The sequence below is a fragment of the Corvus hawaiiensis genome, chromosome 3, assembly GCF_020740725.1.
Source record: "Corvus hawaiiensis isolate bCorHaw1 chromosome 3, bCorHaw1.pri.cur, whole genome shotgun sequence".
Classification (NCBI taxonomy): Eukaryota; Metazoa; Chordata; class Aves; order Passeriformes; family Corvidae; genus Corvus; species Corvus hawaiiensis.
The window spans coordinates 104,149,489-104,167,260 of record NC_063215.1 but is presented as its reverse complement, the minus strand read 5'-3'; the positions used below and the strand labels follow the sequence as shown (position 1 = coordinate 104,167,260).

The 17,772-nt window shown below is 46.6% G+C and overlaps 2 protein-coding genes and 1 long non-coding RNA gene across 6 annotated transcripts in view; 2 read left to right on the top strand and 1 right to left on the bottom strand.

Annotated features, from left to right (window-relative positions):
• Positions 1-2,575, top strand: part of LOC125323124 (calpain-14-like) — a 23,506-nt gene extending 20,931 nt beyond the window's left edge. Inside the window, exons 19-20 of the mRNA XM_048297744.1 lie at positions 416-471; positions 754-2,575. Of these exons, the coding sequence (XP_048153701.1) occupies positions 416-471; positions 754-780 (83 nt within the window). The 3' untranslated portion in view covers positions 781-2,575. The remainder of the gene's footprint in view (positions 1-415; positions 472-753) is intronic.
• LOC125323125 overlaps positions 1-17,419 on the bottom strand; it is a 21,964-nt gene extending 4,545 nt beyond the window's left edge. For all 3 annotated transcript variants that reach the window (XR_007202394.1, XR_007202392.1, XR_007202393.1), the window contains exons 1-2: positions 17,061-17,419; positions 4,038-4,151 (exon numbers count right to left, since the gene is read on the bottom strand). This is a non-coding gene — a long non-coding RNA (uncharacterized LOC125323125). The remainder of the gene's footprint in view (positions 1-4,037; positions 4,152-17,060) is intronic.
• GALNT14 (polypeptide N-acetylgalactosaminyltransferase 14) overlaps positions 17,364-17,772 on the top strand; it is a 95,639-nt gene continuing 95,230 nt past the window's right edge. For both annotated transcript variants that reach the window (XM_048297743.1, XM_048297742.1), the window contains exon 1: positions 17,364-17,772. In XM_048297743.1, coding sequence (XP_048153700.1) covers positions 17,644-17,772 — 129 coding nt within the window. In that variant the 5' untranslated portion in view covers positions 17,364-17,643.

Below are 17,772 nucleotides of genomic sequence, written 5' to 3'. Positions count from 1 at the left end.
CAGATGAAAACTACTAGTTTCCCATGAAGAGGACAGCCTTTAAATATATATTTTCCAGGAAGAAGAAAACTTTGAAATATGTCTTTGATGGACTGCAGTTGTGAGGATGAGACAGCTGATACTCAGATCATGCTGTAGACACTTTGCACATGTCTCAAAATTGTGGTGGGTCGGGTTGGGACCTCCTGCATTTTGAGGTTTCACAGATGCATGGGCAGCCAGTAACATGCCTGACTTTATTCAGCTGCTCCCAGTATTCCAGCCTTCAGGGATCTTCAGGGACAGAACAGAGAAGCTCACATGCACTTGAGACTAGCCTACAAACTCTGCCTTTGGGGTTTTTCCTGAGACAGTGCCTTGGCTGTGGTGATCTCTTGGCTATCAAGTTAATGCTCCTCATTTACTTCTTTTGCAGAGGCCTTTCGCAACTTAACACAAGATGGCAAAGGGATATATCTCCGGGAATCTGAGGTAAAGCCCATTCCCTGACTGTCAGGTGCAGGCCCCTTGGTTGCATGTGGCACTGCATGGTTTGTTCTGTGGTATTAGAAAAGGTATCTTTAACTGACCACTTACAGGGCAGGTTACAAACAACAAGGAGGTTCAGGCTCCTAAGCCTTCTGCTTTATTATGGCTTCTATTCCTGCTGGAGGCAGAATATCTCCAATGCCCCATAGCCCAGTCCAGGTGGGAGTATGGCAGAGCTCTCACAGGGATGGATTATTTCAACCCCCTTTCCATATTATTTTACAGTGGATGATGATGACACTTTACTCCTGAAGCAATGCTGTAGAGGAGGGGACAACCAGACCTGCACCAGCATGAGGAAGGCTGCCTTGTTTCAACTTTTTACTTCATATGAAAAGTCTTTCCCTCAAGCAGACTTAACCTGTTCACAGACAAGCTCACAGACTTGGTGAACTGAAGTTTTGCTAATTAACATATTTATTTTGAGTCCTGTTTCACTTCAGACAACCCTACTGAGGAGAGACCATTGGATGCCAACCACTACGAGTGTATAGTGTGACACCCTGGAGCATGGTGGCTGAGTGTTTGGGGTCACCTACTTCATGCTGATGTAATGCTGCTGTCATAGGCACACACTGTGGTAGTGCCCAGGGGCTGTGCTTGGTGTTGGGGCTCTTGAGTCTGGGAAGGGAATGGCCCCTGTCCTCAGTAGCTTGTCCCCTGAGAGAGGGATCCCAGTTCTGTACCTGCTAGGCCCATGGTAGAGGACTGGAGTCTGTGTGCTTCTGGGAAAGAAGGGGTAGGGACTCACAGAATGAATGAACACTCTTCCCTAGCCCTAACTTGGAAAGGTGATTTGCAAGCATTCAAACCATCTCTTTTGCTTTTCTAAGTTAGCACCGCCCTATTGAAGTGACCCTAATTTGGTTTGACCAAGTGATGAGCTGGGCCTCCAGCTGTTTGTTGTATGATGATTGAGTATTTATTTCAGAAAGGCAGTGGGTTTTCTCTGCAGATTGAAAAGTACAGTACAGTGAAAAGTAAACTGATCCCATATTGTTTTTAAGTCACCAGAGACTGGCAGGGAATGAATGTTCTCAGTAGCATGATACAGGAGCTGTCTGGTAAAACATTTGGATATTTATCAGTTTTTATATAGGGTGAGTGTGTGTGTGTACTTCTAAAGGATGCAGACAAATGTAAGTTGTAGCTAATTAAATAGTGCAACCTGGGTGTGTGGCTGTGAACAGCATTAGAGAACATGGTATAAATGGGACTATTCACTATTCAGTCAAAATCCATGAGAGAGTTACTTGATGCATTTATCTGTAGGATCCTTTTGCACTTTCTTACCATTCATTTATTTGGGCTGAAAATTTCCATGCTAAGTGCCTGTTACAGGTTGCTGCTTTTATTTTCTTCTTTTCTTTAAAATCTTTTTTGCATTCCTGCAGACAGCTCAGTTGTGGCTCCTTTACAGTGCACAGCCTAGTCTGAGTCTGGGTGCTAAATGAAACAGAGCTCCAATGGGAATGAACATCTAATGAAAGACCATACTCTAATACCTTTGTAGGAAGAAGTTATATTAAGCTTGCACAGGCAGCCTTCCCTCTGGCTTTTTGTGACTTTTTAGGTGCTTAATCTTCTAAATACTTTTTCAGAGTGCATGTGAGATTCAGGAATGAGGTGGACTGTGGATAAGAAAGTAAACATGGGCAAAAGACTGAGCTCAGGGATGTGCTTACCACTGCACTGAGGCCTGTGCAATAGCATAAGCATATTTATAGAGGAACTCCTTTGCATATAAGTGTTCCCAGTCAGGAGGCATTAAACAGTAAAAACAACAGCATGCACTTTATTCCCCAGAACCGTCTGTTTCTAAGCAATATCACTTTCCTCCTGTTTTTATGAGAAAACTGTTAGAACCAGATAAATAGATGGCTGTGTTGGTACTTGTTTATTACAGATGATGTATCTATCATCTATTGGGAGTGACCTAGTGTGGTGTCACTGGAGCCACAGGGTTCACGTCTGTGAAGCAGAGCAGGCTGGAGGGAGCAGGGACACCCAGGGCCCCTGGAGCAGCTGAAGGCTCCGTGTCCCGCTGGGCTCCGTGTCCCGCTGGGCTCCATGTCCTGCTGGACTCCCGAAAAGGCTCCGTGTCCCGCCAGGCTCCTGAGGAGGCTCCGTCAGCAGCTCCCCTCTCAACACATGCCTCTGTTTCCTTCTGTGACTCGCAGCTGAACATGATGGTGCAAACTAAATTAGCCTGATTTAATTTGCACTCAACTCAGCAGGGGCTGTTATAAACACTGATTTACTGTGTGCAGGAGCAGCGCTGGAAGAACCAAAAGCGTTGGTTGAGGCAGCGCAGGTCCCGCTTTTCTCAGCACGCTCTGGAAAGGATGGTCCCTGGCACCCATGGGGATGTCCAGGGGATCTGTGTGAGTGCAGAGTGTTCACAGCAGGCTCTGTTGGACATGGTGGGATGGAAATCTGTCGGTCCCAACTGGGTTTGTTGCACGACGTGAGCAAGTGTCATTTAAGGCTGGGAGTGTGCTGGACATACCTCTGCCACAGGCTGTTTGCAAAGCTGGTGCAGGACACCCAGTTTCAAACTGCAGTTCATTTTAATGTTGTACACATTGTTTTTTCTATCAGATTTTGTACTTACTTACTTCACACCTCTTTAATGCAGAGCAATGTAATTGCAGGGAGATTATTTTGCTATTGATTACTTGATCCAGGAAAGAAACAGAATTCATCCATGCCATGAATCACTAAGCATTTGCAGCAATAAACTTTATTGAGCCATGTGACTTGCTGTTACAGAATTGTAAAGAATGCTTTACTGGAATGATTATACCAAACCATGTACAATTCAAACTGAATTATTTGGCTCACAATAAAATGTTTTTGGCAAGGGCACCTACTCGGACACTGTGAAGCTTTTATATTGCTAACAGAATAATGTTTTCTGGGCAATTCTGAAGATATATTACTCCTCATTTACAATGTGCATTGTGAAAAAATGGTCTGAAATGCTGCTGAAGGATGCATTCGTTTGTAACCACAGCATTTACAGGGATGCTGAGCTTTGCAGTGGGTGGTATTGCTCTGGCAGAAATGAAAGAAAAGTGGGACTGTGGCTTGAGACTAGTATTGCTAATAAAAGTCCTTTTTGAAAAGGCAGGTGCAAGAATAGCAAATAATGTCTGGAGTGGGAAGAGGAGATGGAGGGTGAGATATACTGTAACAATAAGACTGAGATGAAATTGAAAGGAACTAATCAACCCTTTACAAACAAAGTCTTCAGCTAGAGCTTATTGCTGCAAATACACACAACTGGAAGTATTTCATGTTTCCTGGATATAGTTGGTGCACATGTTGAGGGTGCAGTTGGGGTACAGCAGATACCAGTTTGAGATAGAAACACACAGATTGAGTATTTCTGCCTTTCTGGGTAATCAATTAAATGCTGTTGAGACACTGCGGTGTAATTCTCAGTCTGAGGTCACATCTCTCCTTTTGCCAGTTTTACAGTGGGGCCACCAGGACTTCTGCCTTACCTGAAAACATATTGCAGTCCTTTTCTGGGAGGTATTACATTCATGCAAGTGGCTACTGCACTATTAGAGCTGTCCAAGCTGTGCCAGCAGACTTTGATCACACCACATGATGCTCTGTGTGGAATGAATGAATAAATAATGTTGCTTTGGTTTTGATTAAGCAGTATCTGTAATCCTAACTCCACAATCCAGAAATGGACCTCTAAAGGGCAAGTTGTCATTGAACTGGCACCATAAAAATGAGGACTTTGGAGCTTTTGGAAGGAAGAGCCTGTTTCCAGGGGCAGGTGCTGCCTGAAAAGTGTCCACTGAGGAGAGGGGGTGCAAAGTGTCCCACTAGTGCAGACCTTTGCACAGGGCAGTGATGGGAGTGAAGAGACAATATGGGAACATGGGGTCAAAGCCACTGCTAAATCCAAGTGTCCACCAGTCCTCACTCACCCCCTCTCCAGTGCAACAACCCCACCAGGAGACTCAATTCAGACAATGGGATTTCAAAATTTGCAAACCTTAAGTCTTACTTTATTTCCTCTGTGAGCTGTTCAGGTCAGTGTTTCATGCAAACCTATGGAAGAGGGTGAAAAGCTGGAGTGTGATACAGAGGTATGATCTTTGCATCTAGATTCAGAAAATTGAAGGGCAAAAATCCCCTTTGTTGTTATTTACAGTGCCACAGTGCCGAGGGGAGAAAGATCGGGTTCCCCAGGGTGATGGCTACTATGTGACACAAGAGCAGGACTTGCTGTGTGCTTAAAAAAAGTACTTCTGCAGTTCCCCGAGGGAGTGGTCTGTGTTCAGCCTGGGGCTCTGTTAAGAGAGAAGATTTGACCTGGACCTCAGCCTCTTGAGGTCCTCATCCCTCTGCATACCACAGCATTGCTGCTCTGGAATCCTCCTCCTGCTGGGAACCGGATTTTCCCCATAAGCAACGCTTCTTTCTTGTTGGCATGCAGGCGCTCAAGTTATGACCCTATCCCAAGGTTGGGGGCTTGGCAAGAAGCCAGTGATCTCTGGGTAGTTCTTCTGCACCTCTATCTGCACACACACCCCCACATCTTCCTGTGAACCCCATATCACCTTCCTTAAAAACTGTTGCAATACTGTGCTGAAAAAGAAGGCGAAAAAATCTTTTTTTTTTCCCTCCCCTGCTCAGGGAGCAGCTCCTTGCAGAATGAAATGCTAACGAGTGCCTTTGCCTTTCCTTCCTGCTGTGTCTTACACTGAATTAGACCTGAAAAGCAGTATCACCAAGCTTGAAGTTCAATTTATCAGTGCAGTCAGGATTGATTTGTTACACTACCTATTCTGGGGAAATGAATGTCTCCATCGCGCTCCCTTCCAGTGCAGGCAGACCTTTGTTTTGCTCACATCAGCCATGTAATGTAGGAAGCTGACATTCCACAGATAAAGGAAAAAACCTACAAAATCCGGACTAATTCTACCCAGCCTGGCAGTGCCAGAGAGTGATGCTGCTTGCAAAGGACACACTTGGCATTGTGGTGGCTGCAGATACCAGGCAGAAGTGCTCTCTACCTGGGCTTATCTGCTACTTTTTTGTTATTGAATTAGTGCCATAAGTGTCCTAGAAAATTATTCTTGGCTGAATTACTTGTCCCCTTTATTGCTATTAATGTTGTAGCTGGACCATCGTGTTGATCCTTGGAACTCCAACTCACAGGAAGAGTCAGGTTGAAAACAAACTTGTTTTTTGTAGAAATTTTCAGCTGTTGTGTGAGACAAGAAAAATGGACTTTGCTACTGCTGTTGAGGAAGAAAATTTCCACTCATAATCTAGCACAGGGGATCTCCATTAAGAGAACAGCAATTATAAATCCGGTTTTCTCTTGCAGCACATTTTGATGGAATATTTGCAATGAACCACATACAAATGTGGGAATTACATTTTCAGATTAAAAAGACCCAAAATGTGATTGCTATGAAGTGTTACAATTTTAAAAGACCCTTTTTTTTTTTTTTTCTTCCCTAACTTGTCATGCACATATCAAATGTGGAGGGAAGGGTTAAAAGCTAAGAACCCTGCAGAACCACACAGAGTTCTTCATGCTCCTGGAAATGTGGCTACAAGAAGGATGTCTATAGCTGGTGCTCATTAAGCGAGGTGAAATGAAAGAGGTAGTTGCTCTAAAGTAGCTTTTTTTCCTCAGGTAAAAGCAGGATTTCTTTCTCATAAATATGCTGCAGCTAGACATAAATGACTTACTGCTTGAAAGCAGCTCTGCACTGCTGAAGAGCTGGAGCTCAAGAGTAAGAAATTTGGTCTTAAGCTACCCTGAGTGGGTGCTTTCAGCCTGGCTGCCAGCAGCAGCAGTGCTGCTTTTTGCCTGGGGTGAGGCTGCTGAGGGCTCCTGCCTCTGCAGCTAAACACTGAGCTTCCAGAGGATGCAGGAGTGGGATTATGTCTGTGATTGTCCCATTACCATAGTCTCTCCCTTTCCACAGCCCTCGTCAAAACCAAAGAGTTAGCTTGGAATACTGCTTCAGAAACTGGGACCATGCTTGCTCTGTAAGTCTTTGGGTACAGCCCCCTATTAAAGGAGTAGGTGTTTTTTGTGCTCCTTTGGAGCATACAAGCACACCCTTGTTGACCCTTCTCCGCAGCTTGGATGTTTATTGTAATGTACTGTGTTCCCCTTTAAAAGGAAAAAGAAAACAATCTCAGCATCACCCACTCTTCCTAGCTGCTCCTTAATGTCAGATCTCATCTGAGTCATAATCCTAGTCTTAAAAACTGTCTCCTCCTCTTAGGGCATAGGTACACATGTACCAAAAGACTAACACTGAAGGGCTGAGGTGTTCCCCCTGATCCTCTGGCCAACATTAACTCCAGCTGTTCATTAGCTCCAGCTCTGCAAACTGGTGTCTGAAGTCCTGCAGGAACTGGCTCATGCTGGGCCACGTGTCCCAGCACCTGGGTCCGATGGCACCCATGAGAGGTGTGGGACAGACCATTGGCAGTCTTATTTTAAGTTGAAGCCCTACTTGTCTCAGAGCTCTTCTCTGAAACCCAGGTAAAGCCCATGCTGAATCCCTTGTGCACAACTTCTCCTTCAGTGAGGCTGGGAAATGTCAGCCTGCTGTTAAGATGTTTGTCCACAGGGACTCTGACTCTTGGCCTCCCAACACTCACCAGGCAAATACGGACAAGAGAAATAACCCTGAGCATCTCCAAAGTAGTTTGATCTGAAGGGCTCATTATTTTTGAACAGCTAAGTTGAACATTACTGAGAACTCAATTTCCATTTCAGCTTGCTTTTTTACTTTGCAGGGCAGAGCGTGGGAGCAAGGCTTGGGCACTTCACAGCGTCCTCCGTACGGATCAATATTTTCCAATGTGCACAAGTTTCCAAGAGTTTAAACCGCTGAGTTTTGCAGAACTTTAATTGTACCAAATGCAAAAAAAGAAAGGGATACTCTATCAAACTAGCACATAGCTAAGCACATAAAGAATTTAGGGGATGAATTAACAGAACAAAATTCATATGCTGCAAGAATAAACTGCTGAGTCCAGTAAAAGGAACTCCCATTTAGTTTTTATTTTTATTTTTATTTTTATTTTTATTTTTATTTTTATTTTTATTTTTATTTTTATTTTTATTGTTTACAAGTACTTGGAAGTACAAAATGACAAGGGGAATTTGGTGGAAAGGCCATGTGGAGGTGCCATTCCTCCAGACTACTCTTTAAATTACAAAAAATGGTGCAATGAATCTGTAGAACATCAAAGAACTTCTGTCAGCTCTGACCACCTGATGGAGCTGAAGGAAGCTGTGGCCACATTACCTTGCTGAATTCAAGTGCCAGAACCTGAGCTAGACACAGCTGTCCCTGGAGAGCTTACTGTGACAGGAAATAAGCCCTTCCTGCTGCGAGGCAGATATTCTTCCTTTCTCAAATTATTTAAAACAACCAGAGGCAACAGATCCTCAGGTGACCCATACTGCTGCATACACCTGAAAGTTAGGATCAGCTGAGAATGCTTCTTCTCAATGACTTGGCATATAGAATCATAGAATAATTTGGGTTGGAAAGGACTTTTAAAGGTCATCCAGCCCAACCCTTCTGCAGTAAGCAGGGATATCTTCAAATAGACCAGATTACTCAGAGCTTTGTCCAAACTGGCTTTGAATGTTTCCAGGGACAGGTCATCTGCCACCTCTCTGGGCAACATGTTCTAGTGGCTCACCATCTTCATTGGAAAAAATGTCTTCCTTATATCTAGTCTAAATCTTACCCTCATTCAGTTTAAAGCCACTCCCCCTTGTCTTATCACTACCTGCTCATGTAAAAAATCCCTCTCCAGCTTTCTTGTGTGCCCCCCTCAAGGTACTGGAAGGTGCTCTAAGCTCTCCATGGAGGCTTCTCCACGCTGAACAAGCCCAGCTCTCTCCTCCTGTCTTTGGAGGAGAGATGCTTCAGCCCTCTGAGCATCTTCATCGCCTCCTCTGGACTCGCTCTGACAGGTCCACATCCTTCCTATGTTGGGAGTCCCAGGGCTGGTTCAGTACTCCAGGTGGAGTCTCATGAGAGCAGAATCTCACAATTAGAGGGAGAGAATCCCCTCCCTGGACCTGCTGGCTTTGCTTCCTTTGATACAGCCCAGGATGCAGACGGCAATATAAGAAGAGCTGCCTTAGTTAGCAAAGCCTAGAGAGAATGTCTCCTGGTGGTTGGTAAAGCTGCTTTCCTAACAGGCTGCGCTGGGTGCTTGTGCCCTTCCCAGGCTGGGTCCAGGAGCTGAGCTCGCTGTTTTGCAGGGGTGAATGGCAGGGTGAAGGTCCTGCAGCGTCAGCTGAGGCTGCCTTTCTGCTCTTTGTGTTCAGTCAGTGTTTTTCCTTTGGTGAATAACCCTGGCCTGGGGATTGCTGCGCTGAGGGTTGAGGCTGTTGTGATGTTAACAGGAGGTGGTTGCAGCGGGATCAACCCCTTCTGCATTGCTCGGGTAGCAGGGTGAAAGTACTCCAAGGGTGAGCAGGCCATGGGGTGGCACAGAGCTTGGGAGGTGGGCACACAGTGTCTCCATCAGTAGCCCAACTCTTGGGGGCTGTCAAGGATATGGTCACCTGTCCTATTGCCCCCCAAACTGAGGCTACTCCTGGCTGCTTCTGGACTGTGCAGGGACAGCCAGCCTGGGACCTGAGCCCCTCCTTGCATTCAGCACATGGAGGAGGGAAATTAAAGGAGTCATCCTCCCAAGTCAGGCTTTTTGTACAGCTCTTCAAACCTAGAAACCACTCCTTTTTCTCCTGGCACTAGGCTCAGCTTGCTGAAACAAAGATTAAAAGCCTGGCTTCCACTAAAGATTCGTCAGTGGCAGCCCAAACAGGCTCCCTAGAGAAGATTAACTATCCCCTGCACTGAGGGGAATTTGAGCTTTAGCAAAATGGACTGATGAGAAAAACATAGGTAGTACTGCAAAGATGAATTTGATAAAGGTGGGCAGAGCACAGTGGAGGCATGAAAAACTGGTTAAGTGTTTGCTTTTATGTATAGCTGAGTTCTAGGTCTTTAGACAAGACTTAATCTTTTCTATAAACAAATAACACATTCATTTACATGAATAATCCACATTTCTTATGCAAATCACTTCCCTGCTGCTATTTCTACTGAGAATAATATTCAGTATAATTACCACATTTATTTAGTGAATCTATTTACACAGGATAGCTCTCTGTCCATGAACGCTCTTCACCAGAGAGGCCCAAAGAGCAACAGGGGAGCCCAAGCTGCCAGTCATGTGTGCCCTCTGCTTTCTATTTTTGTCCCCATGAAGCATTCTGGGACCGTTTGAGATGTCTCAGCAAGAGCAGAAGGATGCCAGCATCCTGCCTCCATCTCAGGGAGAGCACCTGCTGCTAATGGAAGGCAGCTCTCCCCTGCTCACCAGCCTGCTGTTTGAGCTCCAGCTAACTATAATGAGGCAAGGCACTTTGAATAATAACTTTCCTTTGGGTATAAGGCTATCTTAATTTTTTGTGTGCTTAAGTTGGTAATTGCCACAGAGTTTGAAAATCTTCCAGGTTTTACCACTCTTAATTATGTTCTCATGCATATGCATCCCCTGCTTGTGTGCTCATTACTGCGAGGAGATCAGAACCCCGAACGCTGGAATGGTTCCCTCCAATTATCTTCCATATGCAGAAGTTCCTGTGAAATACCTCTCCTGCATAGGATGGCCCAAGCTATTTGGAGAACATCTTGCTGTCCAGAGCACATTTTGCTCTGGGTAGTAAAACCAAGATGCTTTTCATCCCTCGTGTGTATCACCCAGGCTGCTGGGATGTCTCCTTGCTTGTAGCACCAGCCATTGAAATACTTGTTCAGGGGAAGTTATTAAGGCGTCCTAATGGAAAATATTTCAAGTTTCTAGGGCCCTGATTGCCTCTTTACCTGCTCTGTTTGCATCTATTGATCGTTCTGGTTCAACAAGACCCTCTGGGACTAACAAACTCTAACAGGTTTGAATGCATTCATGAGGTTCTATGTGGGGAAAGAAAAATAATGCTGTTGGGCTTCTGACTTGTTCTTGCTCAATAACAGCAAAACAAATGTGTGCAATTAAACATTACTTTGTTTTCTAAACAGCAGCCTTGAAATTTTGTCCTGCTAGCAAGGGAATCAAGCTGCTGCTTTGCTGTCTAACCAACAGCAATGATTTGGTGATGGGAAAGGAGATGTTAATCCACCTGAGCATGTTCAGGGTAGAATACTGTTCCCTTGTAGGTAGGCTGGATTTCTAGCACCCTGTGTGTTTTTGTGTAGGAGATCACAGTGGATCCTATGAAAAGACTGAATGGAGCAAGCACAGACCTTGACGTTACTCACTCTTTTTGTACAGAGCAACTGCTTGTTAACTGTTTCTCAGGGAGCTGTGGGGTTAGTTGATAGCCCCTTGGAGCTTTTGTACTGAGAGAGGGAGGTTGCCTGATCAAATAGAAATCACTGTCTTTACGCTTAAAGCATTGGATTGTATGTGAAGAAATGTCTATTCCTAGACACTTCACCTAAATAATGGGATTAAAATCTTAAGAAGTAAGTGTGGCTCACTGTCTCCAGGTTTTGTATCCCTCAGGAGAAGGGAGAGATAAACAGTCAGGAATTTTTTCTATGGAAAATTTTACAGGAAGAAGATGAGGGTAAAACTTTCCACCCAGCTGTGAAAACCCTCCTTCCCAAAAAGTGCCTGGTGCAATATTACATATTGCCAGCTGTGTTAATAGATGCCTAGATCCCAGCTGGCATTGGGCCACACTTACATATCCCAGAAATAGAGATTTAATTCTGAAATCTGCTTAACACCTGCACACAAAAGGACAGAGGCATTAAAGGTGCTTTAAGGACAAAGCTTTACTTTAGCTCATGCGTTCTCTCGCCCATCACATGACTTGTTCTTTATTCTGTTGAGTGTCACCTGTCCAAACCACAATTATGGGCTTCAATGTGTCTAAGAGACACAGTCCTGCAGCTAGCTAAAAGGGACTGATTTAGTGTATTGAAAGAAACAAAGGGGTTTGGTCTGAATTCTGGCAGGGTTCTCTGCTTTTAGAGACGGATGGTGGTGAGTGTGTGCGTGTGCACGTGTGAATGCACACAGGAGCACAGCTCCTTGGGAGGCAGTGAGCAGCTTTGCTTCCCCTGTGATGTCCCAGCAGCACTGGGGTCCGCCAGGAGCATGTGCTTTACTAGAGCTGTGCTGAGAACTGCAGGGTGCCCGGGACCTCACAGGCTCAGCTGCTGGTAAAGATTCACCTGCCCTGGGCTCTGTTTATTTGATTGTTTGCTGCTACTTGGCTCATAAAACTCTCTGCTGCTTTTGGTCTCAAATGCCCCTTTGTGGCCATTTGCAGTGCCTTCCACTGGTTGCTGGTGCAGTGACCTGGAGCTAGGCGGAATACTGAAAAACCAGGCTGTGGGATCAGGAGCCATCGCTTATCTAGAGGCTTTTTCCAGAAACTGGGAGCATCAGGAGAGACTAACAAGCACCAGAGACATATTCGGACAGACAAGATCCAGAAGACTTTATTGTAGCAATAAAACCCAGAGGCAGAGCTGGTCAAGACCAACCAGTGAACAGTATTGAAGGTGGTTTCAGTGGAAGAGCACTGTCCAAGGGAGCTGTTCTTTGCTAAAATGTCCCTCAGTTACACACTGAAGTCAATGTGTCTCCCATCAAATCTCCCATTGCTTTTGCCCTTGTTCCCACGCCTGCTTGGATTGGCATCACTGGGCACCTGTAAATGCTGTGGGTAAAGGCTGCATCTAATCCAGAAAAACCTGTGCTCCAGGAAATGGAGACAGGGACTGGGGAGCATGTGAATTAAACACAAGTGCAAGTGGGTGCCCATTTGATTGCAGTTGCTAGAGATGGAAGATACCTTGTGATAAGCAAGAATTCCCCCCAGCCTTCCTCCAGTTTTACTACAGAGAAGTCTTTGTATTTGTTCCAATGATGAGGGAGCTCAGTGCTGCCTCATCCATCAGTGCCATAGACACTAGCCTGGAGGTGGGAGTCTGACTTGTAGGAACTGCAGGCAAATGTCTGGATGTGTGCTCTTGCCCATCGACTCGGGAAGCAGCTTGTGTTGCTGCAGCTGACTTGATGAGAGCTTCAATTAACAAATGCTATTAAAGTAGCTCTCCTCTTTATTTTATTTTTTTTAATGCATAGCATTTCCTGACAGCTTAAACGTTTAATTAACTGGAGATGCCATCGTGGAAAGTTTGCTAGAGAAGCATGCTTGCGGTTTAATTAAATGGAAAAAAAATCCTTTAGAGGTACTGGAAGAGATCTGCTTGCAACACTAATAGTGGCAAAAAGTCTGCAGGAACTCCTGTATTTCCCTTTCTGAGTGTAGCAGTAGGTGAGGAGGTGCACAGCGGTATCATCACCCAAGAGGAGAAGGTGAGTGCTTCACAGCTTCACGTTTGACCCTCCCGTTTAAACTGCATGTGTAGGACAAGCTACAGCTCTGTTACCTCAGCAAGGGAGAGGAGACAGCCAACTAGAAAGTTTTTGGTTTTGTTAACACTTTAACTTACAATTCTTCTGGTATTAGGCCAGAGCTGTCTCTAACATTTTTCATCTTCTCCAAGGGCACACAGGGAGAACATTTTTCATGTAAGCATTGGTTTGATTTTTTTGGCTTCCGTTACAGCACAAAAATAAAGGCAGATCTTACCTGCCACAAAAATGTGGGATACTCTTCACATTATCTTCAACAGCTGCCAGGGAAGCTGGTTTTTGAGGTGGCAAGGTACTGCCTGAAGTGGCAGAGAGCCCTTGCTGCCCTCACAACGCAGAGGGCTTTGTGTGATGGTAGCTGTGGGTAAGAACCCCCAGCTGAGCACACAATTGTGCCCCTGCAGCACCTTGCCACGAGCCCACGGCACAGTAGTGTCAAGTGCTGCAGGGCTGGGGGTCCCCCAGGGCAAAGCAACACTCTCCTTGCTCCTGTGCAAAGGACTTCTCCCCTTCCTCTCCTCATACTGACCGAGTGACCCAGAGGCTTTTTGAACAGCTACAGGTCTGAAAAGGGAACTTTGTTCCAGTAGTAAATATAAACCTGGAAGTCACTGACATGACTGTTCACATTTGAAGCACAGCTCCACCCATGGAGGGGTATCAAATAGTTGTGAGTCAGCCCTGGGAGTAGGCTGGGGCTGTGGGGTGGTGCTGGGCCAGGGCATGTGCTGGCTTGCTGTCCTGGAGCCTCTGCACCCAGGCTGGCACCTCTGCTGCTGGTGACGAGGGACAGCTGGGCTCCTGCTGAAACACGCCAATGCTCAGCACTTGCCAAAACAGCTATTTGGGAGCAGCTCGTTGTGCTCTCCCTCCTCTCCTGGCCCTCTCCTCAATGTGGTTAAATTCAGTAAGTGTAGCACACCCTCTGCCAGGAGTGGGAGAAAAACTTCTGAATGAGCTTCTTCCCCCGAGCCTGGAGCACGCACCACAGAGGTGCCACTGACCACTGAATGAAATCCAGCACTCTGTATAACCCCATATTACCATGCTGACCCTTTCAAATGCTGATCTCCTATTTTTTGCACAGTCTTTCTGATATTTGTGCTACCACAAGCAGCACCTCTTCATGGGGATGGTGCACTGCCATGAACAGCAGTGAGTGCTGGGCTACCCCAAGCCACTGACTGAACCAGATCCTCCCCTGGCAATAGAGAGCTCTCTGTCCTAGAAGCCCCTTTCAATCTGGAGCTCACTGGGGTTCTTCCATCTTACAATAACCTCCCATGTTCAGTTGAGACTCCTTAGTATCCCAAGCTGAGGGTGGATTTTGATCCTTTCCTCTGATCACTTCTTGACTGTATCTGTTTAAGCCCCTTTCAACTTTCTGAGAAAAAACTGCGAAGTATTTGTGATCCTTTTGGAAAAGAAACATTCTCTGGATGGAATATCAGATGTGAACTGAACTCAAACCCAAGAACATTCCTAGTAAAAACTGCACTGAAGCAGTGCCCAGCTGGTTTGTAGAACCAGTGAGATTAGATTTCCTTGAAATGTGCTTTACAGATGCCCTTGAAACAGCAAGGAAAGCTACTTTCCCCTTCCACCCATTCCTTAAAGGACCCTGAAGGGCCATTGCCTGAAGCTGTGATTGTGAAGAGTCCACCTCCCACTCAGAACTCACGTCCTATTTTTGCCTTCATGAAACAGTCACTTTCATCAGCTTTTCAATTCTGATACCAACAAATGCTGGCCACCCATTTCCTAGGCTTTTTTCCTGTCTCTGGCTGCACTGCCTGTAAATTTTGCTCTGTTGGAAACAGGTAGTATGTTATGGGCCTCACCTGTGAAGCAGCTGAGACTGGCAGACGAAAAATTAGAAAAATGGCAAAGATATGGGTCAATAATGCAACAGAATATTTTTTTTTTATTGCCATGTTTTAATGGAATTGCAGTAGGATTTTTATATGAGTCTCTGAAAGTCTACGACTTCAAATAACTCTGAACCTCCAGATTTGTATTCTTGCCTTATTCTTGTTTAAATAGCTGTTACCATCATCTGCATGATACATTATCTGTCCCAGCACACAGGCACGCCGTCAGGAGGAATATACTTCCTTGGAGACGACGCATTGCTAGAGCTCCTCGAGTCTCCTGCCTCCACGTGGGACACCTGCACAGCGCGGGGATTTGTACAGTGTCCCCTCCTCGCTGGAGTGGTGGCAGTGCCAGCGGGGAAGTGTTTTTGCCCGTTCTCTGCTGGGCACAGCGAGTTATCCATCACAGCACCGAGCCCTGCCAGTGAAGCTTTCCCTCAGCAGAGGGAGTTGTTTCTCAAGGTAATAAGAAAGCATTATCTGATTGCATTTTTGTCAGGTATGTCCTATTTATTACCTTACCTGTAATCTAATTTGTAATGTATTTCCTTGATATTTTCTATACTTCCCCTCTGTATTTCATAATAGCTTCCCCTGAAAGTCTGACCTACAAAAAAGACAAGGTTTTTAATCCAGCTTTGAATGATAACACCCTCCAGGTACCTTTATCTGGAAAAACTCTCCTAGCACAGAGGGAGGTCTCATAGGAAAAACTCAGCACCCTCTGCAAATGTGTTGGGGGAACACTGTGTAACAGCAGCCAAGGTCACTTTGTCCCAGGCAGGAAAACACCAGTGGCTATTTTCTTCTTGTGGCAAGGTGATATTTTTGGTCAGAAAGCCATTCCTGATCCAAAGAAGGAATGTGAGAAGTAGCAACCAGTCTGTCCCAATAGCAGGGGTGAGCATAAGGCAAGAAGATAACTATAAACCATGTAAAAACTACCACCCATGTGCCTCAGCTGCTGAAAGCTTTTCAGGTGTTTTACCTTAGGTGTCAGGAAAAAGCATAAGGCAACAGTTTGGGGGGAGAGCAGTACCTGTAGGTCCTAACTAGGTTGGGCAGAGATGTCTTGTGCTGGCAGAGGTGGAGTGTGATGGTCCAGCTACCCTGCATGGGGCTGAGGAAGGTTAACTGGCATGACAAATGACACATGCCATGGGAACAGTTTGCATTTTCAGGCTGGTTTGGGCTTCCCATGTGACATGAGGTTGGTGGCTCACCAGGGCATGAGGGCTTTCTGCCCTCTTCCCACTTGGTTAGTCCTGATCCTTCCACAAAGTTCAAACTAACTGCCTGCTGGACCTGAATTTCCTCATTCTGGTAAAGGTGTTTCAAAGTCGCACAGCTTTAAAACAAAGAAAGAGAAATGTCCCTTTTTGTGGATGCTAATGAAATTTTTATCTGGGCATCTTTCTGTGAATGTTGGGCCTGAGAGGCATGGATTATGTTAGGGAGAAGGGCTTATTGAGCCCTGGAAATAAATCAGAGGAGGACAGAGGATGAAGATCACAAATGATAAATTAGCAAGTGACAGAAAACAACTGCAGGAAATAATAAAGCCAGGAGGAGTGTGTGGGAAATGCATAGGAGCGGTTGTTTACAACATGTGCATTGGACTTTCCAGCATTTGACATCTTATCTCTATTTCATTCCATATGTTACTTTATGCATGGATTCCTGTTTTTATGGGGTTTGTTCTGTAGTTTTTGTACTAACATGAATGACTCACATCTGCTCCAATACTTAATTTATTCTCTAATGTCTTCTGCAAAGGTTTGCTCAGCTCATGTAGTACTTGTCAGTGGCAAGATCGGAAGCGCAGTGTCAGGCAGGTGAGCAGGGATAGCTGTGTGAGACAGCTCTTTTCTGGAGTCCTACTCTGTAGTTGTGCTAGGTTTTTTTTCCCCTCAGCAAGGTCTGTAATTCCCACTTTGGCTGCCCTGTGTGGACAGGCCTGCTGTGCTGGGGCTGTGTATGGAGCCAGCAAGGAACACCCCATGGGACAGGGATTACGGCTGCAGGCCATCCCCGCAGGACCATGGCCCAGCACCAAGCTGCTGCCGGAATAACAACAGCTGATGATTATGATTTTATTTTTTAAGTGTTCCTGACAGCTCTGGAGACACACATCTTCTCTTCCAAATCCAGTAATTAAATTCCACCTACCTGAATTCCCCCTGCTGTTTCAATTGGTTAAATTAATCTTCCCATCATGTCTGAGCCTCCTCTGTGTTGTTGAGCGCTGGCCTCCTCTCGCCCCGGAGTCGGGCGGGGACCGGGACCGACCCGGGCCAAACTCGCAGCGGCGCTGCCCAGCCCCGCGCATCCCCTCGCGTGGAAGTGGCCCGGAGTCACTCACGGAGCGAGGGCAGAGGGATGGGCGTCCCCGGTTACACACAGACACCCCCGCACCCCGCGGTGTCCCCGTCCCCGGGGCTGCCTCCCCGCCGGCGCAGAGCGGACAGGGCAGCGGCTTCCCGGGCACCAGCCCGGCTGCCTGCGCCCTGCACCTTTCCCCGGCAAGCGGCTCCGCTCCAGCCCCCCTCCTCCCGGCGCCTCCTCCTCCCGTTCCTCCTCCCCTCCCCTCCCCTGCAGAGCATGCACAGCCCGGGACTCGCATCGCCGGCTCCGAGGCGGGCGGGCGAGACCCTCGTCGCCGTCAGCCCCGCTCCCGCTGCCCCCGGAGGCGCCCGCGGCTTCCCCTCACCGCCTCCCGGTGCCCCCGCCGGACTTTTCCCTCCTCCCGAGGATGAGGCGGCCGACGCGGCGGCTGGCGCTGTCTCTGCTGGGGGTGCTCTGGCTCGCCGCCCTCCTCCTCTTCTTCTTCGGGGCGCGGAGGAAGTTGGAGGCGGCGGAGCCCGAGGGTCACACACCGCAG